Source organism: Idiotropiscis lumnitzeri, chromosome 3 (genome assembly GCF_059441095.1).
Source record: "Idiotropiscis lumnitzeri isolate Australia: NSW breed Sydney's pygmy pipehorse chromosome 3, RoL_Ilum_1.0, whole genome shotgun sequence".
In the NCBI taxonomy this organism is placed as follows: domain Eukaryota; kingdom Metazoa; phylum Chordata; class Actinopteri; order Syngnathiformes; family Syngnathidae; genus Idiotropiscis; species Idiotropiscis lumnitzeri.
Window position 1 is genome coordinate 13,392,894 of NC_142393.1, and position 26,333 is coordinate 13,419,226.

Here is a 26,333-nt window from a genome sequence, read left to right on the forward strand (position 1 = left end):
TAAGCGTAAATTAAAAAGAGCCCAGATCGCTGATCTTTGGGACAATTGTAAAAGCCCGCATCCACCCTGTGCTGTGCATATTTTATATGTGTTAATAATTGAAAAGCCTTTTGAAATATTCACACAGATTGCAGCATGTGCGCTCGGAGTAACTTCTTTATTGTATATGGCGTTCGTGCTTTCGATCAATCACATCTCGTTCGTTATACGGTAAAACGTTTCAAAATGTTCCGCTCAATTTCAGAGAGTCTACATATACAGTACACACATTTGGTCTTGTTTTGTCCATTAGAGCAGATTAAAATCATTCGTCTTCTTGTGCAGTTTATTGACTTCAGCACGACAGTATGAGACGTGATGTTTGCAATGACCGTTGACCCCGCGCCTGTAGCCCGTCGGGACTCTGTCTGGTTCTGGAGGTGTTGTCAGCTGTGTGTGTGTGTGTGTGTGTGTGGGCTTGCACAGTTGATTTGTTTCACACTGTCTCAGCCATACGTGCAGCTGCCAATCTTCTGTATGGATGCACTCATGAACAGATACACACACATGCACACACATACACGCCACCGTTTCCGTACCTCCTTTCAGTCATTTGCCATCACTGTAACGTCCCAATCGCCCCCCCCCCTCCTCTTACAAAATGTGTACTGTCGAAGCAGCCTTGCAACCACGCTCTCAGACACAAAGGAATATCATATGGATCATATTTGACGATCAGACGGTCAAGGGAATATTGTGACAAATAGGTGAAAAGTACACGATGTTCCAAATGTCACTATTTGAAATATGAAGCTGACATTTTGAGGCGAACTAATTCATAATAATGGCGTAATATTCTAGATTGGCCCACACTCGAGATGACTGACACAGTCACATAGATTTGAAATTGTAATTTTCTCTTTAAGCAGAAAGGACATCATCATTCTAATTGCTCTTAGAGCTCGACCTAACGTACAGAACTCTCCCCTATTTATTATTTTTTTTTTTTGCAATGCTTTTAACGGTAATGGAGTGTGCCACTCCATCCAACTCAACGCTGTTCCCCATATTATCCGAAAAACTGATTTATTTTTTAAGTTGGCTCTTGCCAAGTTAGTAGTGTGTACTCTTGAGAAAAACATTGGCGTGGATTTACAACTCGGTTACTGTAATTAGAGTGATGAAGAAAATGTAAGATCTTTGTTACAACACTATTCCAATGCAGATAACTTAACTGAAAATGATTTACTCAGCAACATTTTTTAATGTTTTTCATGTGCCTGCATACCCTTAACAGTGTTGCATCAAAAACAGAAAAAAATATATACAAAATATTAACTTTACTGTTGATGGTTCAACAGTTATTCTTGAAAACCAAAATATAAAAGTCAGTTTTTCCAAACTTTTAGCCCCTTCATTTGTCCTCCTATTCTAGAATGACCCAAATCTTATAGGGCGAGCCCAAACACCTGAAATATAGTCGTCCAATTAAACCTAAGTCATGTAAGAACGCTCACGAACACTTTAGACATCATTTAAACGATGAGGGCACTTAAAATAATGACCTGTGTGGCCGGAAGTAGAGTTAAAATATGATTTCATGAACTTGAGCATGCCAGTTTTCACCCAGTAATGATGAGAAGAGCTTTTTAAGTAACAAGTTTTCCATTTAAGCACCTGCGGTGGTAACAGCATGCAGAGACCACACCTTCCTTTGTTGAAAAATCCTTACTTCCCTTGATAGCGCTTTGAGAAAACACCTCGCTTGGATTGGAGGACTGAGGATGGAGGGAGAGCAAGAGTTGGGCGAGGCCAAGTGGGAGGGATGAGACAAGATGTGGATGCGTGATCTTAAGAGAGCAGAGAGCACAGCAAGGAGGACAAAGAAAAACAATGGAGGTCTACACGACTCACGCTAAATGGCAAAAGCAAAGCTCCATCTTTAGTGAGGTTGTAGCACCCCCTGCAGGTTACAATGCAATCTACACCACTTTTTTTTTAATTTGCTTGGAGCTCTCTCACTCATCTACGCTGCATGAGGAATAATTGTTTCACTCGTAAGCAAGATTCCATGGAGAACCATTACAAAAGGCACTGAAAGTTTGCGTAAGGTAGAGTTTTTTTTTTTTTTTTTATGAAATGGAAAAGCTTACATCATAAAATGTGTAACAAATGCAAATTCAGCAATTCAATTCCGTGATGACACCTGCGCTATTCTTTTTCTTTCTTTTCCTTCTCTTTCTCTTCTTTTTCCCGCCTGGCGCGCTGTCTTCAGCGGGCGTCGCTTTGTCCTCACATTCTGAAGCCTCAGACTCGTTGGGAGTGGCTTCAGGAGTCTTTTTACAAGCGGCCGGGCAGCTCACCGTCATCTCGGGATGGCTATAATATGCAAACGCATTGATTAAGAGTGGATGTTTTGGGATTTGAGCAGTGTTGAGTTCAGCAGGTCAATCAATCAAAGTTATAGTTCTCCAGATGAGAAGCAAAGTGTTCTTTCTTTTGGGCTATTTATTGGTTTCCAAAAAGTTTTTTTCAAAGTATTTTCATCATTTCCATTTTCATTAGCCTAATGCAAGTCCAATAGCTTATTGAGTCTTTTGTTGGCACTGAAAAATTAGTCCAGATCTACATTTAAATGATAGTTCAGAGGTAAAGTTCACATGACATGTCTTACGTCACAGTTTTCTAAAATGCAACGTCATCTACCTTCTCTGGACCGTTAGCTGTGGCATCACATTCTCGGCTTCATTGCATCGCTCCAGCAGGGCTACAAAGAATCCATGCGTGCGTGTCCCGTCGACGCTCGCACGGAGACACTGAGTAAGGGGCGGCAGGCCTCGTTCGGGCCACTCAGGCAGCAGAGGAACCAGCCTGGGGGGGAGACATGACACACGAGATGGATGGTGTGTCTCGGGAAGTCCTGCGTGCCGGGCAACATAGTCTTAGCTCACTTTAAATGTAGGCATTTGTTTAAGGGACCAAAGGGAGACTGGTTCTTGGTGAGTCCCTTTAGCAAGTAATGTATTAGCTTTAAAAAAATAATTAAAAAAAAAAACAACAAATAAACAAACATGCAGCTATTACCTTTGTAACCACTAATGACAACAATTCTCAAGCAATAATGACACCGTCATTTGCTAGCTAGAGCTTTTTAATTGCCATTCAGTCTAAATAGAAAAACATTTCCAGCTTTGGCAGCTGTTATGTATTGCAGGTTATTTACAAACTAAATATCATGTGCAGATAATTTGTGTTAGACTACAAGAAAGCTAAACTTGGAGTTTCTGAAGTGTGGTGGACTGGACTTAAAGTGTGTACCTGAAGCCGGGGTTCTGCTGGAGACAAGCCGTTACGACCCCCTCGTTCTCCTGGCTGTGGACGGAGCAGGTGGAGTAGATGAGACGCTTCAGGCGGGGGAACCGGAGGCCGTGATTCAGGCAAAGGAGCTGGAAGGAGGCCAGCGAAGCCAGACGAGATGCGTCCTTTTGGGGGTCGCCAGATGAGCGGTCATTGAGACACACCATGCCTGAAACACGCACGTACACACACTGGTTGAATGTGAGAACGACAGTGGATATCTACACACCCTTGTTCAAATGCCAGGTTTTTGTGAAATGAAAAAGGACACCAAGGAAAGTAATTTCAAAACTTTTTCTACAGCATTAATTTGGCCTGTAACCTGCAAAACTGCAAAAAGAACAATAGCAGAGTAAGTAAATTTGCAGGGAAATTCCAACAAGCGCCTCATTATTTCACAATGCTATATATGCTTTTATCACATTTGTTTGGGATTGTGTAGGGCCCCAGAGATAAAGATGCATTTTTTAGTCTAATGCTGATATAATGTATAAGTAAAATTCTGATAACCGATTGACAGATTAATTTAAAAAAATTATAGCATGCCCCCAATGCTAGTCAGGACGAGCATTTCAGAAAATTGATGGTTAGATAATATCACTTATTTTTATTTTTAAAGCTTACAACAATAAAGGTTGGGACTTACTGGCAAAAAATGGAAATGTGTTTTAGAGTATTTATGTATCATTACAGACAGAGAGAAATAAATTGGCAAAAATTGCATGATTTCTTAGGCCGTTTTTTTGGTGTTAGAATGATTCCTTGTCTTATGTTGTAATGTGCTAATGTATGAAAAAAAAACTAATAAAGAGCTAAAAATAGATTTAAAAGATTGTTAAAGAGCTAACGTCAGCCAATTACATCAGCCGCCCGATAACTCTGTCAGGCCCCAGAGTGGCGTGAGATTTAAAATATGTGCTTTGGCTCATTAAAGGTGATGAAACACTGTTGGACCTGATCCACTGCACGAGGGATCGAGCAGCATGTATTCCACGTCGCTGTACAACTCGCTGTCGGGGTCCACCTTTAGGAAGTCCTGATTAGCCAGCTGCTGACAGGTGACGCCGGCTCGCAGTAGGAGGGTGGACATGGTAGCCAGACGCTTCGCATCCAAATCGAAGGCGAACAGCTTGCCTTTGTTCTTCATGATGGCAGCCAGGTGGCTAGTTTTATTCCCCGGGGCGGCGCAGGCGTCGATGATGTGGCTCCCGGGCGGGGCCTTGAGGAGGAAGGCAGGCAGGCAGCTGGCTTTATCTTGGAGAATAATGTGGCCAGCCTTGTACAGGAAGTGGTCGTGGAAGTCCGTTTTAGGCGCGAAGACCAGCACCTCTGGCAGGTGGTGGTCCTTCACAAAATCTCTGGCCGTGAGAGTCAAGTCATCCAACTTCGAGGCCTCCCCCTTGTAAGTGAAGCCATCCCTCTTGAAGTAGTCCACAGTGTCCTCCACGGTGGTCTTCAGTATGTTGACGCGCACATACCTGGGCAGCTGGTGTCCGACAGGTTGCTGGATGTTACTGGCAAGCAGGTCTTCATTCCTGCTTACCTTCCGCTTGACTTTCATGAGTGCCAGCTCCGTCTGCAGCCTGGAGCGATGCTTCATCAGCAGCGCCTTCCAGGAGCCACCACACTTGAGGCCTTGCCCCATGAGCAGGTCGTAGGCTAGAACCTGTTGTGGAAAAAAGGTACTCATTTTGAGATACAGAATACCTGATTTAAGACAAAAAAAATGCAGTGTTATTCTCTTGAAGTGTGTGTTACCATTCACTACTGAAGGCTGTTTTTAAAAAATAATAATAATAATTGGTGCGTTTTTACTAGACAATACTTACCGTGATATTGTTTTTTTTACTTTAACATTAGAATTAATAATAATTAAAATAAATTAAAAAATAATACTAAAACTAATAAAAAACTGAACTACAATGAAGCGTTAAAAACAACTAAGAATCCGCTCTGAAAATTTATTTAAAAAATAAGTGCTAAAAAAATAATTAAAAAAACATTCAAAACGAGATATTGTTGTATGTGTTGTAGATTTATAAAAGAAACAGGACGCTTTGATGTGTCACTCACTAGTTTGCTTTGCTGTCGCCCTCACTACAACACCTTCCTCTACTCTCCAGTACATCAGTCATCCATCGTCTCCTGCACTGGCGCCTCATAGTGGATACTTATGACATTACATTGAGCATCAGTACACTAAATTCTAATGCAAATTCCAAAGCTATTATAACCCTGTGTGGAACACGCTGAGAAATGTTTTACGTAAAACTTTCCCATTACACACCTTGGCCAAGGGCATCTTCAGCTTAGTGTGCTTCAGCAGCTGGGTGGACGCGATGATCTCTTCCAAGATGGACGAGAACTTCTGGACTTCGCAGACCAAAGCGAAGAGCTGCTTGATGTTGCCAAACTTACTTTCATACACCAGCGTTTTGAGCGCACCTTGCTGCTTCCCCACCTTTTCCAGGATCTCAGCGGCTTTCGTGTACAGCGACATGACGAAGAGAACCGATCCACGAGCTTGACGAGTGTGCGATGAAAAGGCGTCCGATCAACTCAGGCTAAATTTACGAAAATAAATATGTTCTCAGAAATTTACAAGACGAGAGGCATTAGTTTCACGAATTGAACGAACATGTTTTCACACACACGTGAAGGAACTCGTAGCCGCAACCTCGGAAGTGAATAAGTATCTGACGTCATCAGCATGCGCAGACCAGTCGCGTTTTTATTTTTTAAAGTTGCGTTTGTCAAATTTTGCCACGACAACATTCCACTAAAAATGAGAAGACCTTCTCCTTCGCAACCTGTTAATGTTTCCATGACCGTAATCTAATTTTTAGACCACATATTCCCACATTAGTGTGTTACGTGAGGTGTGTCGACATGAGAAGTGATCGTTTTTTTCCCCCACTGAATAGTTTGGTTAAAAAAATATTACTACAAATGTATCTTCGTATGTATGCTTGTGACGTATGGCGACAACTTCCAACTGTTTCCAGTCCAGCGCCACGGCGTAATACTGCAAATGCAGTTAGCAATGACGACACCCAACTTGGGCTAGTGCCATGCCGGTCAAACAACAAAGTTCAGGTCTGACGTTTTAGAAACACAAGATCCTAAAACAATGTAAGAACAACAATGGGGTTAATAGTTTAACTTAACAATTATTACAAATAGATTCATATTGAGAAACTGTTTTATTATAGACAGTGAACACCTTGAATAAAAATTATTTACAAAATGTTCTTTAGCACCTGTACTCATTCGGGTTACTTGGGAGCTGGCGCTGACCGTGGGCTTGCCATAATTGACATTCACATTCAAATCTAGGAACAATTTAGCATCTTCAAATAACCTGATGTATGTTTTTTGGGCGAATGTGGCAGAGAGTAAACCCTCCAAATAGGAAGACCGCAGCTAAGAGTCAAACTCCAAAGCTCCGAACTGTGAGGCAGATATGCTTGACATTAATTTCTGTCCATCAATTGTTGAGTTTTACTGTTTAAAAAAAACCCAACAATACGCAGTTAGGTGGCTGTCTGGATTACTGGTTGTAATTTTTTTTTCATTAAACCGACTTTAAAAAAAAAAAGTAATTTGCATATCAGTTGCCATCATCTTACTGGGCTGAAAGAAACAGCCAATCACTTGGACAGCCGGCTTTTAGTGACGCCACCGGATTTTCTGCCAGTCTTTGTCTTCAAAGAGTTTTTATAAAGAAGGAGTCTCTCTGTTGTATGAGGTGGCATGCGGTTTCGTTTAGCCCGTACGATACAGGCTGCCATTGGGCAGAGCCTGTCGAAGCCCCCTGAGGTGGCCGGTACTGCCAGCAGTCTCTTGGCAATGCCCTGCAGTTTGGGGAAGCGAGAGGCGGATTTCCAGTAGACCAAACTGGAGCCGTTTCCCAACAGCGGCTCCGACAGGTACACGTCAAGCTCAGACGTTGCAGTCTTTGACGGAAGCAGGGGGATGTTGTCATCCGCCTTACGTTTGTTTCCGACGACATTAATAGAGTCACAGTTGCTGTCCGAACTGGCTGCAGAGACCTCCGTCATGATGGCGGCTGCTGTTTCCGCTCCGCCGTCCAGCAGCTGGCCTCCCTCCTCATTTTTCTGGTCTTCCTCTGTCTTCACTGTGGGATTAACCGAGCCTGCTTGGTTCCCCAGTGCTGCTTCCACAATGGTGCGAACCTCATCTTTTGTTGGAGGGGTTAGGAAACCATTCTGGTCTTCAAGATGGTTATCAGGGAAGTCCTGCTCAAGACAAGTGAGAATTGAATTGACTTGAATTCAATTTAATTTAGTGTGCAAATCATAATGGAGCACCAAGCACTAAAATTTGTTCTCACTAGGGTTCTACTGTCAATGGTTCCTGCTCGGAGTGTGACCTCAATTTATTTGTTTATAAGTAATCATCAAAAAAAAAAAAAGTCTTAAGTACAAATTGCACCGGCAGAGTGCAGCAGGAGAAAGTCTGTCAACAACACATAACAGGTAATTGAACGTCAGGGACTTCAAACTATCACCTAGATCGCCTCAGTTGAGTCGTCATGGAAGTACGTTCATGCATTAGTAAAAAAATATTGGAAGAGAAATAAGAACTATTCTCACAAGAATTTACACGCTGAAGCCAAAGCACTTTTTGTGCTCAGGGTCCAAATTTGAGTTGTAAAACTAGGTCAGTGGAAGATAAATAATCATAATCTGTGCAGGTAGACTATGTACAATTAAATCTCTTTTTAAATTGTATTAGTAATAATTGGTTTAATTGCAGTGGTCAATAAATTAAAAGAAATAATTAAAAACATTGATTTTTTTTTTTGTCTAAATCTGTCCTTGTTTTTCCTTCTAGCCCATCAGATTTTAATAATAACAACAATACAACATTTAAAAGATGAAATACGCCACCATTTGGGGACAGTCTGGAACCGTGTATTTAGTCCTATTTATAAATTAAAGGCTAGGTTCAGCAAGAGGTGGAATTTTTTTTTCCATAGCAGCTGACGAGAGCTTTGTCTCAATGTGCCGAAACATTTCTCATGGCTGATTTGAGTAATTTGCCACATATTGTGCAGAATAGCATGGTGCCAAATGGCCCAGGGACAGCCGCGTGGTTGGGGATCCCAGTATGGAGTACATACCTGCAGTTTGTTCCTGGGGTCAAGCACGGCAGCTGTAATCAGGTCTTTCTGGTGAAACAGGTACTGGAAGTGAGCATGGAGGCCCAAGCGTAGGGCCTTCTTGAAGTGGTTGTAGTTGGTGCGACAGCCCTCCAACGTCTTATCGAGGCCAACCAGAGAGGTCAGGACATATGAGATGGCCACTGCATTTCCTAACAAGACCTACAAGTGACGGCAGCCCCGCCCACCCCCAAACAAATTATACTCACGTTGTCTTCTACCACATTGTGACAGCATTAAAACGATTCCGAACCTGCAAGGCTTCGTGGAAGGGCTCCAGGAGAGCCAGGATGTCGAGCACTTGCTCCCTCTTGACCATGATCAGAGGCGGGGCGGTGGCCGCGTCGCTGGTCTCGCTGCGAGCCTGCGCCAGTACAGTGATGATGCCGTTCCAAGCGGCCTCCTGCACCATCCGCCGCAAAGACACCATCATGGAGTTCCAGCGACAGTGGTTAGAGGGCGGACACAAAGACACGCCACACTCCTTCAACAAAACCTTCACAAGGACACAATTTTGTTTGGATGCGTCAACCATGTGTTTTAACAAGCATAGGGAACAAGTGCCATAAATACAGCCACCTCGCAGCTGGCTGCTGTTCACTGTGTTGACCTCCACTGACACACGACGCCACCCCCTTGGAATGTCGCAAAAGCAAACAGCATCTTCCAAGACTTTTTCAAAGCCATGAGCGATAAGATAAATTCAACAACGAGCTGATTAAAGCCAGGCGTAAATGAACCATCACGCAATCAGCTCACGTGTCTCTTTTGTTTTCTTCTGCAACGACAGTGATTGATTTGAACAAAAGAATTTTAACAAGCCTTCAAATGTAGCTAACGTCGCTATTTATTTGCACTTATTTAAATATAAAAAAAAAAATCCAAACTTTCAATATAGTTGACAACTACGCTACAGACTTGCTTGTGAAAAATATGAGGCAATGTACTTTCGCTGTTGACGCCAGCAAGCTCATGCAGGTTTTGACCTGAAAGTAAGCGTCCCAAAATCTGCTGAAAACCGCCAGGGAACAAGCTTAAAAATACGACTGAGTCTATTTTAGGGAGGACTTTTTTTCCTGCAGACATCATTTTAAAGATGGACTATCAAAGGAACTGAAATTCCACCGTTGCAATTAAGACACCGAAAATGTACCGGACGTGAATTGTTCGTAAAAAGAGAGAATAGCAATATGATCTCATAGCATGAACGTGCGTTTTCCCCACCTCACTCCAGTACGTGCTGCCCCTGAAGAAAGCCACGACATTGTGGACATGTGAGAGGAGGTTTTCCACCACCCTGGAGTTCTTCAACGCCTCGCTGATCACCAGCTGTAACGATTTTGCCACGCAAGCGATTCTTGTCCCGATCTTGAGCTCTGAAAATGAGGACTCTGAATCGGACATGCGGTCGGACAGAAAGGCCACTATCTCATCTCCGTCGGGCTCCCCCCTGTTCGACGGGCACATGATCTTGTAGTCACAGAACACACTGTTGGCAGCGAGCACTTGTTTGGCGTGGTTAACGAGGACATAGCCGATGGTCTGCGGAAAGACGCCGTAGCCGAGCAGCACGCCCTCCAGCTCCTTGGCCACGGCGGCGCTCAGGTCTTTGTGGCTCACGTGACGGAAGGCCACGGTGGGCCGGCGAATCTGCCACGAGTCGCTGATGAAGTGGAGCTGCACAATGACGATGGGCTCATCCATCGGGTTGGAATTCACGCCCGCCCAGAGGTCACAGGTCACATGAATGGCGCCATGTCCCTGTTGGGATTTGCACAGGCAGGCCTTCAAGTCACGGATGAGCTGAGGTTTGATCGTTCTCTCCACGTCGTCATAAAGTTGCAAGCCGACGAAACGCTGGGACAACTTGTGGTATTCGGGTCCGATGGTGCCCATGAAGGACCGGAAACCGGCTCCTTCGACAAAACTGTGTGGGAGGAGGGGAAAAAACGCATTTGATATGTTAAACCACATGCTTGGAACATTCGAACGACAACTGGCTTTTTGTTTGATGATGGGAGCCGATGACGAGAGCAACTCGTCACACTGATCTAATGCGGAGGACAATTGATGCTCTCCATGGAAAGTTTCATTAAACAGGATCAGCTCTTGACAAAGCTAAGCCTAAACTGCTACGAACGATGCTGGGAACAAAGTAGAAAAGTGGCCAACTTTTGAGACACCCCGCACATAGAATATTTAAATCCAATTTGTATTTTGGCTCTCTTGAGTGCCTGCCTACCCTTCAAGTTGTAAAACGAGACATCCAAGTCATTTTTGCTAGCTGGATATAGAAGCAAATTTTGACCTCCCCCATATTGACTTCTTGCTGGCCAAACAAAAACACGACTATGGAAACAAAATGGTATACACACATTTTTGTTGGTTGGATTTTTTTCTTTTACTGTAACACCAGCCCACTCATTTGAAATAAATAAGTAAACATTGCTACAACCAAGCGGTGACACAATAAGCCATCTGGAGTGAGCACCATTCGAAACGTACCTGAGCGGTAGCATGTCCTCAGCAATCATCTTTAATGCAGCGTCAACAAACTTTTTCTGGTCCACTGCTTCTGTTGCTGGTGCTGCGGCAGTGAGACCACTTGAGGTGGGACGGGTGGGCAAGGGGGCACTGTTGGGAGACATGGTCCCTTTCGATGTCAAAGCGCGCGCGAGTGGGGCCGACTTCTTCGGGGTGATTTTGCGTGGCTCTTTCTCCTCTTTGACCTACAAAAATGCAAAGAGAAAGTCCAACAAGGAGGGGGGAAAAAAAAGATTCTCTTAAGTCACACATTTCAATGCACCTTTTCAAGATGTAATACTGCAAAAAAAAAAGGAGCTCACCACTTCAGAAGTTACAGGTGAGGTGTCCAATAAAATGTCACACTTAAAGTTCACCTGCAAAATGTGATATTACGCAAATCTGTCAAAATTGCCTGACATAAAAAAAGGCCATATTTGGTTGAGAAAGAATTCTGACCAACGACAAGATGCACATAATAGAATTTCAAAAAATATTTCTGTTCATACCCTTCCTTCCACAAACTGTTGAATATCAACAGTGATGGTGTCTGCGTCTTTTTTGAGCTGTTCCAATTTGGCATCTGATTTGAGTGCAGAGTTCCAGTGGCTCCTCACTGCGTTCTCTGTCCTACAAAAAGGAAAGACAAACAAACGGCATACACATCTTCGTATGTTGCAATGCCTGCGTCCATATGAGGTGTATATATATATATAATGAATGACCGAACGCTCAATAAAGCATCCTACCTTCCAGGTAGCAGCTTGGAGATCTCCGCCCAGCGGTTCCCAAAGACAGAATGGGCCTTGTAAATGATGAGATTTTCCTCGTGTGACCAGGTGGACTTCTTCAACAGGGGCTCCAAGTGGGTGAGCCAACGCTCACGACACTGATTCTCCACCCGCCCATTCAGGTACTTGCAAATCAAACTCCAGCGATTGGTACCAAACCTGCCCACCAACTCTTTTATCTGCTTCCAAGGAAACAAAGATGAAAAATTACTTTTCACGGAAAGATTGTGTGAAATCCATACAAACTGACGGTCCACCAGAATCTATAAAGGTTCTACTGTAATTGGATCCAAGTCGTTCACCTTTTCATCTTCCTCTTTGGACCAGCCATCTGTGACCACATGACCATTCATATTTTTCCAGCGTTGCAAGCACTGTAATTCTGTCTTGCCCTGTCAAGAACGGGGACACAATTGACAAATGTTCTCAGTGAATGTGTATTCAACCTCTGTGATTGTAAAACATGTTAATATTTTTTTTTTTTTTACTTTGGATTAGAGACGGGCAGTTGGGACAATAAACCATGGAAATATTCTAAACTGCTGTTTTGACATCAGGGTCAGGTTGATCAAGGGAGACGCACGATAGTGGATGGTGTCTGGCCATCATGAGCTAAATTGTGTGTTACAACTGGAACTGACCCCATATACAATTATTCACGACATAATATGACAAGTTGCAACGATCAATTCATATTTAGCGTCTTTCTATTGTATTACATAAGCCTTCACTAACATTACTTCTGTACAGTTTTTTAAACCAGATTTGAGCTGATTGGTTTGTGTGATGTCTCACAAATAGAATGCCACTTCAGATTGGTTATCTTGGCGGGAAAGGAAGGAGAGAGTATGTGAAAAAATTGACATTGAAAACAGATTCTGCAGAGCTGAAAAAAAAAAAGCTTTGGTGATCACATAATTGCATTGTCTGGAATCGATATCTCGATCCGATAAATCGTTCAGGTCTACATGGTGTTCTTCATTCATAAGAAATTCTTACTGGTAACAGAGTGGCCACAGTATTCCAGTTGCGTTCTCCAAAATTTTGGACAAGGATTTTCAGGTTTTCATCCTGCATAGAGCAGAAAATTATCATCAGGAGCAAGGCATTATTTTTAATGTAACAGCTTAGCAAAAAGGTGAAATCATCTCAGAATATTTAGCTGTGATTCACATTATTTGAACAGTACAATAAGAATTTTCGGCCCACTGTTCTGCAAGTATACAAATGCACTTTTTTGTACAGGGAACTAGACAAACAGAACATAAACAACAAAGGTCTTGAAGGCATTAAGTCAAAATGGAGCACTTGCACATGCAGTGAAAATCGAGCCTTAGATTTCTAATTTACTCTCTGCTGAGTACACCGTGTAATTCAGTAACTAAATAAAGTCCGCTTTTCACTAACCTCTTCTTGAGTCCATCTTACTTTGGGGCCATTCTTGTCCACAGAGCTTGAGTCAATGTCAAAACACACATCAACATCAGCCTGTTCTGCCATACTGCAAATAAACATTGACAATACGCAGACATATCAGGAGGAACTACGTACACATTTCAGCTGGCAAGATGTAAACATAAAATATCTCAACTGCTATGGGGGATGGGGGAAAAGGTTGATCTTAGCATGTGTTCATGCCACCGTTTAATATGGAACAAACAAGGGATATTGCCTGTGATTTGTTTTTCTGAGGGAGTGTGGGGGTATTTTTTTCCCCTTCTGTGGTTTGATCATTTCTACTAAGATTTGAATCATTGATTTTTTTTCAGCACCAACTTCCACATATAAGAGAACTTTTTGTCTTCATAGTGTGAAAATATGTTTTCCACTTCCAATTTGTCAAAACATGACAAATATGCAAACCAATCCTTGATAAATTAACAATTAAGAGTTCAACAATTAAACGAATCATCAAATTGCATTGGCTAGGCTTTCCTCGTATTTTCTGCAACGGTGACTGTTGTTGTGACGATGTTGTTACTATCAGGTGTGCATGCTAGGTCGAACATACTTTGACTACAGAAGCTGCAAAAAAACTAAATTCTGGTCGATTAATCCAGTCCAAGAACAAACACGAACCTGTTCACTTCTACCAAACATCAACCTAATGTATCATTTAACAAGACCTAGAAGAAGGTGGACATTTTGTGTATCCCTATCACATTTGTGACATGGATTTGAGAAATAAGGCACAATAAGTCATGCGAGGATTGTGTTCAATTGAACAAACACCGATTACTCACTGAGCGAATACATTCGTGAGTACACTGAAACCAGATCTTCACTATTTTAGTAGTCAAACCTTTAGTTCCATTTTCGGTTGGTGGTGTGCCGTGAGATTTTTCCCAAATATGTTGCCTTGGCTCAATAAACGTTGGGAACCACTGTTGCAACGTTCCAGTTTTATACAGGTGATACATACAGTTTAAGCTGTACGACCAAGAACTATTTTGTTTTGTTCTTTCCACATTTGCAGAAAGACGATGCGGCTCTTCGTGACCAAATGGGATGCAAACAAAATTGGACTTTTTCTTTGATTTCAAATAATCCGCATAGCGTTAAACAATCAGCGAGAACATTTTGAATGGGATTTAACGCACATTCGTGCAACATTACGACCGTGAGCTAACTTTAGCTCTTTAAACGTGCTGAGATATTTGACATTAGCAGACGTAAACAAAACGAATTGCCGTGAATCAAACGAAGAACATTAAGGTAATGTAGACCATTCATATATTATTGGAGAAAATGCTCACATTATGTGTCCGAATCGGTTAATAAAAGTTCCAGCCTGGCATTAACTAGCAAGCTAGCATATTCCCACGAACACATGAGTGTCTCTGCTGCTAAATGCTAATTGTAACGTTCACACTTAAGTGTAGCGCCACCTGTGGCCAAAACCGCAAATGCAAACAGCCCAACCACAGAAAAACCTGATCATGCTTTGTTTCCCCCGCCCAGATGAACAAACCGAAAAACTAGAGACATTTGTTGGAGCAAATGATGACACTTTTATTTTTAAAATAATTAAACTATTCCAACAATGTCGGAATCCATCGAACTCAGTTACAACGCCTTCGTCGTTTTTCAGTAGTTCAGAGAGAGAGAGAGAGAGAGAGAGAGAGAGAGAGAGAGAGGGAGAGAGAGAGGGAGAGAGAGAGAGAGAGAGAGAGAGAGGGAGAGAGAGAGAGAGAGAGAGATTAGAACATGGTAGTGGCTACTGAATTTTAATTTTATGTTAAAACAAAATTAAAACTCCAATCAAAGTTACATTTCAATTTACTCATGATAGTAGCACGCAGTGTACAGGAATCCTAGGAGTTGTACTTGTATCACAACTAAAAAACAACAACAAAAATTTTAATAATAATAATAATAATAATACAAAATGTATTTTTTCCCTCTGTGATAGTTCGAAGCACCGCTAATTAATATTTTACAACAGTGCAACAAAGCCGTATCAATAAACGACATTCTTAACCATTTACAATGTATCCTTTAACATAACATTCACAAGGCACAATACAGAAACCATCATTGAGACAATACACATTAAAAACAGTATATAACCGTCCAATTTCAGCATTTTCAAACAACAACTTAATTCAGACCATTGTTCATTCCATCTTAAATGGATAAATTCTTTGTTTGCTTGTTGAAGTCCAAACCCACTTGCATGTTCTCTTGCGCTCTAAAGCAAAATGGATAGAAAAGGCATTGAGAAGGTTAACATTTTTATTCTCCATTTAATTGTTGTTAAGTCACCATAACAAATCTAAAAAAAATGTACTTCCTTTGGTGGCTTGAGAAATACATTTAGTACTTCTGATCTTGCAAGTGCTTAAAAGTCAACACCTCAAGTCGGTCGGTAGGACATCCCTGCACAATGCATCAAATGTGATGTGACAGAGAGACACTACCAAAAACAGTTACTCACAGTTTGTTGTCCGAGAATGTTACTTCCTCATATTAATAAGACAACTCACAAAGTAAGATCCCAACTGTTTGGGGATTGCTCTTTTTCTGTTCTCGTTGTACAAAGTCCATAAAGGCAAGCTTTGATGAGATTGGTGCAGAAGAACAAGTCCATTAAACGCCACTGCTGTCCTCACCATTGCACTTTGAGTATTTGCACATCATCAGACAAACAAGCAATAATAGAATGATCACATTTTTACATTTGCGACCTCCTCCTAATTGTACTTTAGAAGATCACAAATGGACCGGATTAACTATGGGTCTTTCAATTCCAGGCCCCATTGTGAACCCTTCGGGTGAGCAGTGATCACCTACTGTTCATTGTCATATGACACGAGGGGCCATGCTATTCGCCCCCCAACTTAAACTATTGAGTTGGCTCACAGAAAGCTGTCCTCGCTGGCCACGTAGGAGAAGCCGTTGAAGGCGTTGCTGGCGCTTGTGCTGGCGTTAAATTCCGGCGTCCGACTCACCGAATTAGAAACCATTTCTCTGGTGAACTCGGGGTCGATATGCTGAGTGTCGGCAGGGCCCCTCTAAACATGGGAAATGACATTGCGATAGATGAGTTTGGATGCTTTTGCTTCTGAGAAATTATTAGTAATAACATCATCATATATGTCGTGAGGAATGAAACTGTTGATGCGTCATGATTTAATTCATTGCAACTCCTTCTGATATGTGTGATTTGGCCACCAGGTGGCAGTATACTACATATAGAGTTTCACTCAACTACTGTAAGTGATTTGTTTTGTTTTTTTTGTGAAGAATATTTAGCCTGGTCAACAGGGCCAATGAATGACAAAATAACTTGGTAGCTTGAAGTATTATTATTATTCTTTTTTTGGTGAAGAATATTTTGCCTAGTCCACAAGGCCAATGAATGACAAAATACAGTTAGTAGCACAAGTTCCCTTTTAAACGGCATTGTGACCTGACACTCACCACATTGGGGTTGTACGGAGGAGTGATTCTCTTGTGGTAAATGTCATCCCAGTTGATTGATGAAAAAAAGGTGTGGTTCTTGATTTCTAACTATAAAACACAACGTATAAAACAAATCCATAGATATCACTTCATTTGTGTTTGGAATTGAAAGATATTTCGAAGTGATGGGAGTTAAAAAAAAAATTCTTCTCCTAATTTAAAGATACGTACAAAGTCGGCAATGGCACCGAAGCGTCTGTGCTGGTCCTTCTGCAGGAGACCCTCGAGCAGGGAGCACACGGCCTCAGACTTCCCTGGTGGGAGCAGCAGAGGCTTATGGAGAATCCCGTCATACATTTCTCCAACATCACGGCTGTAGAAAGGAGGCTACCATGAAGGGAATGGGCAGATGTTATTACCTACATACACACACACACACTCACATTTACCGCACGCATTAAAACAAACACACGCGCACGGCAAATCCGCACTTACCAGACTGTAAATCATCTCATAGAGCACAGCTCCAAGACACCACCAGTCAACCGTCCTATCATAAGGTTCCTTGCGAAGAACTTCTGGTGCTAAGTACTTTGGTGGAAAACATACAAATTCAGAGCAGATAACCAAACAGAGAAAAAAAAGTAGGAATTAGAAAATAATTTGCAAAATCATCAACGACATGCTACTTTTCACAGACAGTCCAAAAACATCTGTCGAATCTCACGGGATATTAATGATCTTGTTTGCTGATGAGGTTGCAAACCAAGTTTAATCCGGATAGGAACCAAATTGTACATTTAGCACGAATCTGAATGTTAATTTTACTTGAAAAATCCAACGTAACATGTTCAGACACTGATACTGTAAAAAATGTTTTATCAGACTCTTGCTGTATTTTTGTTGCTAGTTCCACATCTGGATAACTCCTACGATCCCTGTCCTTCTGGATTTCAACATTCATTCCTTTCAACTCACTTCCGGTGTTCCACAGAAAGTTGAGGTGGTTCCCTCTGGCTCCACACCTTCTTTGCACAAACCAAAATCTGTCAGCACCACGTGGCCCTGCACAACGCAAGCACAAGCGTGGAGTTACATATCAAACTCGACAGAAAAGAGCTGTCAGTCAGAGAGAGGAGGAGAATTTGTGATTATTTACCTGAGAATCTAAGAGGATATTCTCAGGCTTCAGATCCCTGCGATGAACACACACGCACGCACACACAAAATCACATTTTGGATGGATGGATGGATAGATAGATATTTTGGTGTACTGGTAGTCTGACCTGTAGACAATATTGAGGGAGTGAAGGTAGCCGATAGCGCTCGCCACCTCCGCCGTGTAGAACCTCGCTCTGGGCTCGGAGAAACATCTCTCACGCTGCAGGTGAAAGAAGAGCTGCACAAACAGAGAGCAAGCGCATAAGAAGGCACCGCTCAAGCACGTGAATCATTGCCAGCGCTTACTTCTCCACCGTTCACATAGTCGAGGACAAAGTAGAGCTTCTCGGCCGTCTGGAAGGAGTAATGGAGCCGAACCAGAAACGGGTGTTTCAGGCTTTTGAGCAGCACGTTTCGCTCCGCCATGATGTTTTTTTGCTGCAAAAGGAGATGAAGAAACACGCTAAGATGCTCTGACCACAACAGCGGCAATATCACCATTTGTTTTGTTTCTTTTATAGAAGAGAAGAGACTTATTATATGTGCAAATATTTGGCCTTTCATAGTCAGAACTCAGAGATTTGTGAGGAATTGTGATGAGGACACGACAACAGTTCCAAGAGACTGAACTGGATCAGATCAGGTTTGGCAGTGATACAAGTGTCTGAATATGTTTCAGGATTGGGATCAGATCCAAATTGAATGTGACTTTTATTTTCCCAAGATGAACTGCTCAAGCAGTAAATCGCGTGTGTGTGAATCATATATCGTATATCATATCATATATCAATCGTTATAAAAAGCGTTCTTTGCACTGAGCATTCAGCTGATTAGATAAGATATATTCCAAACAACATTGATGAGAACACGGGAAGCTGCTCTGCTTCCTTCAGCTAGATACATTTTTTTTTTGTTGCACTTCTACTCTTTGTTCTGTGAGGATCAGTAGCGCATCATAAACACCAGATGGCAATGTTTTTCCTTCTTTTACTGTGGCTTTTATATTTCATGCAGAAGAGTTATTTACTATATGAAATGCATGTCTCATGACACAATCAGCGCAATTGTGTTTACTTTCATATTTGTTTTTTAATTCTCTGGCTTGGAATTTCAACGCTGATATTCAAGATTTGTCAAGTTGATCTGGCACTGCCTTCATTGAACAATATTTTAAAAGAAATTCTGATGTTTATTTTTTGGGGTGACAAACCCAAGTAATTCTTCAAAAACCACTGATAAACATCCAATATATGCTTTTCATGACAAACAGGAGGAATCAGGGTGGAAAAATCATGGAAAAACTGTGAAAAATCAAAATATAGAAAAAAAATATTTTAAAAAAATTCACAGGGGCTGAACTGCAAGTTTGTAGGGGTTGACTGTAGATTTGCGGTGAAATATCACGAATCACCACTAGATGGCAGGCATGTTAGAAACCTTTTTTTGTAGATTTTTAATGATATGCCAGCTCAGTTTTATAAACATTTTGAATGAGTAGATTTTTGTGGAAGAAAATGCACAAAAATTCTTGTTTAGCAGTTTTGTGCCGTCCATGTATGTTATTTTTTTATGTGCAAGAGTTCTTTGAACTACTTTGTTGTTTGCCTCAAATCCTGTCTCTCGCCCAGGCCTTTTATGTTCTCTTGTTTCACTGTACCACATGTACATCTCTGGCATGTTGGGTGCTCACCTCTTTTTTCTTCAAGATGACTTTCTTCTGCAGCACTTTGACAGCGTAAAACTGGTTGGTGGCTTTGAGCTTGGCGAGCAGGACCTGCATTGCAAGGTTTGTGTGTTAATTTTCCTGTTTAGTAAACACTTCACAGCGCCACGTGGACGCTCTACGGCCAGGACGTGGCCACAGAAAGGCCTCGGATGTCTGTGTGAACTGTGGAAACACCTGACAATGACAAATTACAATCACGTTTAGCCGGAAGGACAAGAAGACCTTATCCAAGCATGACTCTTGCTGACAAATCTAAATAAAGTACAGTTTACATGCTAGAGGCTACAGAGCCTGGAGTTGTTACTAATGATCTTAATTTTTGTAGATCCATCCATAAAACTATTTTATAAAGGGCTGGCAGGATTTGAACCTCAAACCTCAGAATGGCAGACAGGCTAAACCAGGGGTGGGCAAACTTTTTTGATTGGTGGGCCACAATGGGTTGTAAAATCTGATAGCGGGGCTGGATCCGGAGCAGATGGATGGAGTGTTTTGGTAACCTCACCTCATCGGAGAAAAATAACGCATTTCATTTTAAATGATAATGAACAAAAGCATCACAACAAAATATCTATCTTTGAGACACCACAGTATTTAGAAAATAAAACATTAAGAAGATTTACTCATTTAATTTTATTCAAGTTTGGCGGGCCGGATTAAAACTTTTAACGGGCCGCATGTGGCCCCCGGGCCATAGTTTTCCCACACCTGGAGCCGCTAATACGCATGTGTGTGTAAATATTGGGGGGGGGGGGGGGGGGACAACACTAAGAAATGGAAACTAAAATGCAAACATTTCTGACTGTATTTGAGAGAGATGGAGTTTGCTGTCGATGTACTCTTGGGGAAGCGCCAAGTGCTTGGCTGTGGTTTCCCAAAAAAGGTAAAAAATAATAAATAAAAACAGACCCACTGAAGGATTCATTGAAGGATACTTCGTATTTAAAGAGAGAGCCTGTTGACGTACTGTGTCTCCACCTGGTACGGCGGCTGCACTGAGGCGGACAGAGTGAGGCTCCAGAGGACAGTCAAAACAGCGCAAAGGATTATTGGCTGCCCTCTCCCCTCACTGTCGGACATCTACACCGCCTGGTGCCTCAGAAGGGCTCTCAACATCGTCAAAGACAATACCCACCCAAACTCACACCTGTTCGACCTGATGCCCTCTGGCAGGCGCTACAGATGCATCAAATCGAGGACCAATAGACTGAGAAACAGTTTCTTTCCGAGAGCCATCTCCATTCTGAACTCTCACACACACACGAGAACACCCTTACCTTGCAGAACAGCATCGTGATGTGTTTTTATATATCCTATCCAATATTATTTTCCATTGCACTCTCTTATTTATCTAATTTATATATTTGTCTGTATTATTGTTGTCTTGCACTGGAGAGGGGAGGTCTCTAATCTCGTTGCACACTTGAGTACAATGACAATAAAGGGATTTCTGATTCTAATTCTAATTCTAATTCTAAACAGGTAACATTTTATGTTACATTGCCATTGGGGATAGATGACCTTAAGTGACGGCACAGTTAATGATTCATGAAAACATTGTGTGCACGACGTCAAGCGCGACTTTCCTTCTCTCTTGCGTCACATTTAGGTAGTGTACAAAAACATCACCTATGAAAACTGCATTAGTGTGTACATCTACAGTGCTCTGTTGTAAATGAATCATTGAGAATTTAAAGTATTGAGTAACAGAGACTGTCAAGTCTTTATTAGTGCTGTCAAGCAGCAAGAATTTTGAACTAATTAATCGCAAAAAATGTCATAATTAATTACAATTAATGACATTTTTCAACTACTATTTTTGTGAAGCTTGTAACAGATATTTACTTGAGTAAGATTTTGCAATTAATGTAAACTCACCAAATATGAAGAATATTTGAATTAAAAGAACTACTCAAAACGCTTTCTTTGATCCTTGAATACAATCTAATCAGAGTCATCTTTAGAGGCATTTTTCTTAGAAACAATTCTCAAAAAATGTATATATATATATATATATATATATATATATATATATATATCGCACAAGAATTCCAAAGTAATAATAAAGAATGTTAAATCTCCAAGTCGCTCATTGAAAGGCCTCCCAAGGGCAAAATGGGTTCATTTCAACATGAGGTGAATAAGTAATTGTATCACCTTTCCAAAGGTCCCTTTGCCAATCACAGCCAAGAAGTCAAAGTCAGTGGGCTTGGCACTGCAACAAGACAGAGTTAACTATTAAAGGCACTATAATGTTCCGTGCACAGCATTAAATACTCATGTTGAAATCTGAGCAGTAATGGCGAATTACAAATTGAATAAAGAAGATTGTACAGTACATAGTAAGTAAATATTTTATTGGAAATATCTGAGTATTACAAAAGAGTGAATTATCGTGAGCAAGACTGTGTGATATCCTGGTTTTCTTTTTAGTAGCATTTGGTGCACAATTAACTGCAAAACAGGTGTTATTTTTAGGCAAAAAATGAAACTTAATACATTTCCTTATCCGCACTCGGGTAAATCAATTGAAATAATTTCTATACAGTAAATCCACATATCATGAAAAACTCGATTCACTGTTTTTGAGAGAATTCCTTTCGAAAAGAACAGGCCGCATTGTCAGTTTAGAGATTCAGTCACTATATTTAGAGTCTTTTACAACCGCGCCAAAATATTTTTATATGTATTTTTTTTTAAAAAGTGACGAGTGATTCTCGCAAAGAAGCCAACCTGAGTGGATTAATTTTCACAGAATCCCAGTAGAAGACAATCGCACTGAATATTTTCAAAGAAACAGCGCCCATGTATATATTGCTAAAGCAGTGTTTCGTCGAGGTGTTGGAAAATTTGGATCCATGTTATGTGCTTCCAAGCAGCAAATATTTTGCGCAGGTTTATATGATACAATTAAGTTAGAGTTTTTAATTGGGCCAAAGCTTAGTTAATCAGGAGGTACTGGTTTAGTATTTTGGTTTTCTAAATTAGCAATTTAAGAAATAATTATTTCATAAGTTATGAGTACAGCAAAGTACATTTTGAGAACCATTGCGGATGCTGACAACTTTAAGGAGAAGATTCATATGGTCTGTAGGAGTGGAAATACTTACTGAGGGTCGGCTGAAGGACCCAAATTGACGTCATCGTGGGGGGAAGAGGATGGCGACCGCAGCTGCAAGAGAAGCGGTGCAAAAAAATGCAAAAAGCCGTAAAAGCTGCTTGAAAACAAATTCTGTCATTGCTGAACTGTTTAGCTTCTCTGTGCAAAGTTACTCGACGACTGTAAATACCACATAAGTAACATTTTTTTATTAGTTCAGTCGTTAAAGGGGACATAAATGATTATTTGGTTTAAATTGGTGTGTTTTCAGTTTTCTCCAGTAGCTCCTGTTTAAAAAAAGAACTAGTTGAAAGCAAATGCATCAGAATCGGGGCACTTGACCCTCTTTTGCCGGTCGCGACTTGGATACCCTTCCGGCCTCGACCCTTCGGCCTTATTCATAAAAATTGTCGGCCACAACCCTGTGTTCTTATTTTTTTCTTAATGGATCAATCAATTTAGTTAACTATTGCCTTTGTGAGAGAACTAACGAGTGTCTCCAGCGTAGTTGTGCCAGAGTTGTGCCGATGTTCTCGCAAGCATCCTAATCAGTGCCATTACCTTGGTCAGTCGTCAACGTATTAGTCAAGGTGCTCTTAGCCAACCCGGACTTGCTTGGAGTCCTGCTAAACCAGCTTGATTGCTTATCCTTGGTCCTCCATTTGTGAATAATTCACTAAAGGATTAACTGCTGGTTTGCTTATTTGATTCGAGTGGCCCAATGGAACTTGAGTGGCAGAAACAATTACAGTTTTCTACTTCCTGTTCTAACAAAGTCACAAAATAAAGTTCGATGGCTGCACTAGGTTAAAAAGAAGTCTGACTTTTTTTAACGTGCGCAAGGAGGAAAACTCAAACTCACATTACAGTGGGCCATGGCTCTTATCCATTCCACTCCCAGTGGGAACCAAGCATCCGTTTTGGTTGACCTGAGAAAAGAGACAAGATGTTTCCTTCAGGTTTTAGCTGTAATCCAGCGAATCTATGAGTATCCAGGTTTTCTTATTTTTAAATTTACTACAAATAATGTATTGGATATTTGTCATCTTTAACTTATGATGACACTAGATACCGTAAGGTACAATTAACCTGTGTATCCATGTGTTGCCAATCATACCGCAGTAAAAAAAAAAAAAAAAAGAGAGTAAATTGAGATGAGACCGTCATTATTTGGGTATACATATTTTTTGTGACATTTTTGTTTTGTGGTATGCAGTGAAACTGAAATCAGCCAATGAAATGCTGAGCGCAGTACGTGCAGAGCGGGTCAATCTGGTTTGTACGGTAGAAGATGCTGGACCAGCAGAGACACACTAAAGGGCAAATAGTGATCCAGACGTGTGTGTTTACATGCTAAATATTGGGTCATTGTTTTAACTGTCACGCCGTACAAGAACACATACACATTTGCATGAACACATACTTAAAATTCTAAGTCATAATTGTCTTTCTATCATAAAAGTGCGCTGAAAAAGGAAGGAAGGGTAAATACAGAATTATTCTTAGGCATAAGAATACATTACAACAGAATACAAAATGACTTTACTCTCATTTACCATTAAAAAATGTAGTCAAAGGCAAAGAATATTATATTAATGTTTTAAAAAAAAACAGAGAAAAACAATAAGTCTTTTTTTTTAACACGTCAGTTTTTGTGATTTTTTTTTTCCCAGTCAACCAGCCAATAGTCACGTGATAATTCTTATGATTTAAAATCATTTGAAATGACTTGAAATGAAATATAAACAAATAAAAGTACATTACACTGATTTGTTAAATTATAATATTTGATGAAACATGTTCAATAAAGGAAGACAAAACATGATATACCAAAATAGCTGTCTCATTACTATCGTCAATTTCAATAACTATGGCGCAGAGGAATGTGCGTATGAATGTTCAAAATAACACTTTCAGCCTGGAAAGGTTATAAACCTTTGCAATATACTGTAAAAGATACTCTCCACAAAAGTTCGTTTTGTCTGAATCACCAAGAAGCATAAATATCAGTCTGGATTATCTGAAAAGTTTACAATTATATTCAAAATATATATCATTTTTAAAAAGCCCTCCATTATTATTAGGTTTTTCTTTCTGAATCTCAAAGAACTATCTTCAAATGTCAGCAACCACACTTCAATAACAATGCAGGCAATTAACAGTAAAACAATGTTAGTATATATTGGTTTGTGGAAGGTGTGCGGCATGCTCACCCGTGAGTGCAAGAAGACGACCACGACCAAGGTGTGAAGGCGTCCACCAAAATATGTGCAGCAGCAGCAGCAACTGCCTGCCGAGGACCGACTGATCGCAAGTCAGTTGTACACCTCGAGGGAGTGAATGATTGATGGAAAGTTGTTCAACATCAGCAGAGGCGACACGTGTGTCCAATTTCATGGAGGCGTCGCAGGCTTTTAGTTGGACTGAACTGTATGAATTTTTCAAAGCACATTCTAGTGGTTTGTGGATTGTTTTCTGGTCACTTTGGCTTCTACCCATATTTGCAAAAACATGTTAGATTAGTAGAGGAGCAACTGCTTGTGCCTCCCAAGTCATTCACTATAAAAAGGGCAAGAAGAGTTTGCCGCTGCAACGTTGCTACCAGACAGGGTTATAGTCATGGATTTTTTATTATACGTAAATTCTATTTCATTTTGACTTTTGTCTTTAATTAAGTTAGTTTTAGTTTTTAGAGCAGTTTTGTTTTTTATTTATTTGTTTATATGTCTCATTTAAAAATGCTTAGCTTTAAAAGTTTTTAATAGTTTTAAGTATTTGTTTTATTTTATTTTTTTAATACATATTCATGGCATTATTTGTGGAGTGTGAGATAAAAAAATATATCCCAGAAGATCATGTATGAAATTAATTGGCAGGATTAAAATGAAGGACATTTTCGCTCTAATTTGCGTTCCTGGTAGTTTTAGTAAGTTTTATGAACAAAATGTAGTCAATTTTAAGCATCTAGCATTTTTTTAGGCTTAATTCTTTTTCTTTAACTGTAATGTGTTGCCATAAAAGATTTCCTTTTTCGTACACGACACTGGTTTGTGTTCAGAAACTTATTATGATTGTTAGTGTTGTTTGTGGTGTGTTATACAATTATTTCCTCTCCTGTATTGGAATTCTCTCAATTTAAAAAAATATTTATGTGTTAAAAATTGGGTCACTCAGACAGGAATTGTGAATGCACCCCCCCCAAACTAACAAACTGCATTAGGTGTGAGAAATACGGCAGGCTTGTGCTGTTCACTTCTCCTTCACCAAAAACAAGTGTGAAGGATAGAATTCTAGCATTATGGACTGAAATATTTGTTAAAAAAAAAAAAAAACTTAGTTATAATCCATTCATATTATTTCATATGACAGAACTTGTTTTCTAATTCATTCAGTGTTCGCCCAGGGTCTCACAACAGACAAAGTTTGACGTGAGAGGTTCAACTGTCGAGTGCATTCTTCCATACGGCCGCTAAAGCTAATGTAGCGAGACGAGAAGCACCATCACATCCATGTGTTGATGACAATATGGTCAATAGGGGATATGCTATAAGCAAAGTACGTTTATAGTCAATAGTGCAACAGACAGCATACATTTCGCCCCATTAT

The 26,333-nt window shown here is 40.7% G+C and overlaps 3 protein-coding genes across 5 annotated transcripts; all 3 read right to left on the reverse strand.

Moving 5' to 3' along the window:
- Positions 1-715: 715 nt before the first annotated feature.
- On the reverse strand, positions 716-6,034 carry nsun5 (NOP2/Sun RNA methyltransferase 5). Of its 2 annotated transcripts, none has more exons than XM_088289150.1 (5): positions 5,410-5,467; positions 4,291-5,002; positions 3,298-3,505; positions 2,686-2,850; positions 716-2,358 (listed from the first exon to the last, which is right to left on the reverse strand). In XM_088289150.1, exons 2-5 carry the CDS (start codon positions 4,979-4,981, stop codon positions 2,160-2,162), a joined length of 1,263 nt encoding a protein of 420 aa, XP_088145276.1. In that variant the 5' UTR covers positions 4,982-5,002; positions 5,410-5,467; the 3' UTR covers positions 716-2,159. The 2 variants fall into 2 exon arrangements, with proteins under 2 accessions (XP_088145276.1, XP_088145275.1); XM_088289149.1 differs by lacking the exon at positions 5,410-5,467 and adding an exon at positions 5,624-6,034 and having other exon boundaries at positions 719-2,358.
- A 486-nt stretch (positions 6,035-6,520) lies between these two features.
- mybl2a (MYB proto-oncogene like 2a) lies at positions 6,521-14,740 on the reverse strand. The gene is made up of 12 exons (XM_088289138.1): positions 14,592-14,740; positions 13,243-13,336; positions 12,835-12,906; positions 12,138-12,227; positions 11,794-12,014; positions 11,554-11,674; positions 11,368-11,421; positions 11,027-11,250; positions 9,746-10,448; positions 8,775-9,017; positions 8,483-8,683; positions 6,521-7,595 (listed from the first exon to the last, which is right to left on the reverse strand). The coding sequence occupies exons 2-12, from the start codon at positions 13,333-13,335 to the stop codon at positions 6,987-6,989; spliced, it is 2,631 nt and encodes an 876-aa protein (XP_088145264.1). The 5' UTR covers position 13,336; positions 14,592-14,740; the 3' UTR covers positions 6,521-6,986.
- A 240-nt stretch (positions 14,741-14,980) lies between these two features.
- On the reverse strand, positions 14,981-25,054 carry sgk2a (serum/glucocorticoid regulated kinase 2a). Of its 2 annotated transcripts, XM_088289895.1 has the most exons (14): positions 24,941-25,048; positions 23,590-23,656; positions 22,738-22,799; positions 21,785-21,842; positions 19,592-19,675; positions 18,208-18,339; positions 18,027-18,139; positions 17,900-17,936; positions 17,719-17,805; positions 17,236-17,331; positions 16,972-17,127; positions 16,759-16,848; positions 16,198-16,349; positions 14,981-15,526 (listed from the first exon to the last, which is right to left on the reverse strand). In XM_088289895.1, exons 2-14 carry the CDS (start codon positions 23,602-23,604, stop codon positions 15,463-15,465), a joined length of 1,146 nt encoding a protein of 381 aa, XP_088146021.1. In that variant the 5' UTR covers positions 23,605-23,656; positions 24,941-25,048; the 3' UTR covers positions 14,981-15,462. The 2 variants fall into 2 exon arrangements, with proteins under 2 accessions (XP_088146021.1, XP_088146020.1); XM_088289894.1 differs by having other exon boundaries at positions 14,981-16,349; positions 24,941-25,054.
- Between the last annotated feature and the right edge of the window lie 1,279 nt (positions 25,055-26,333).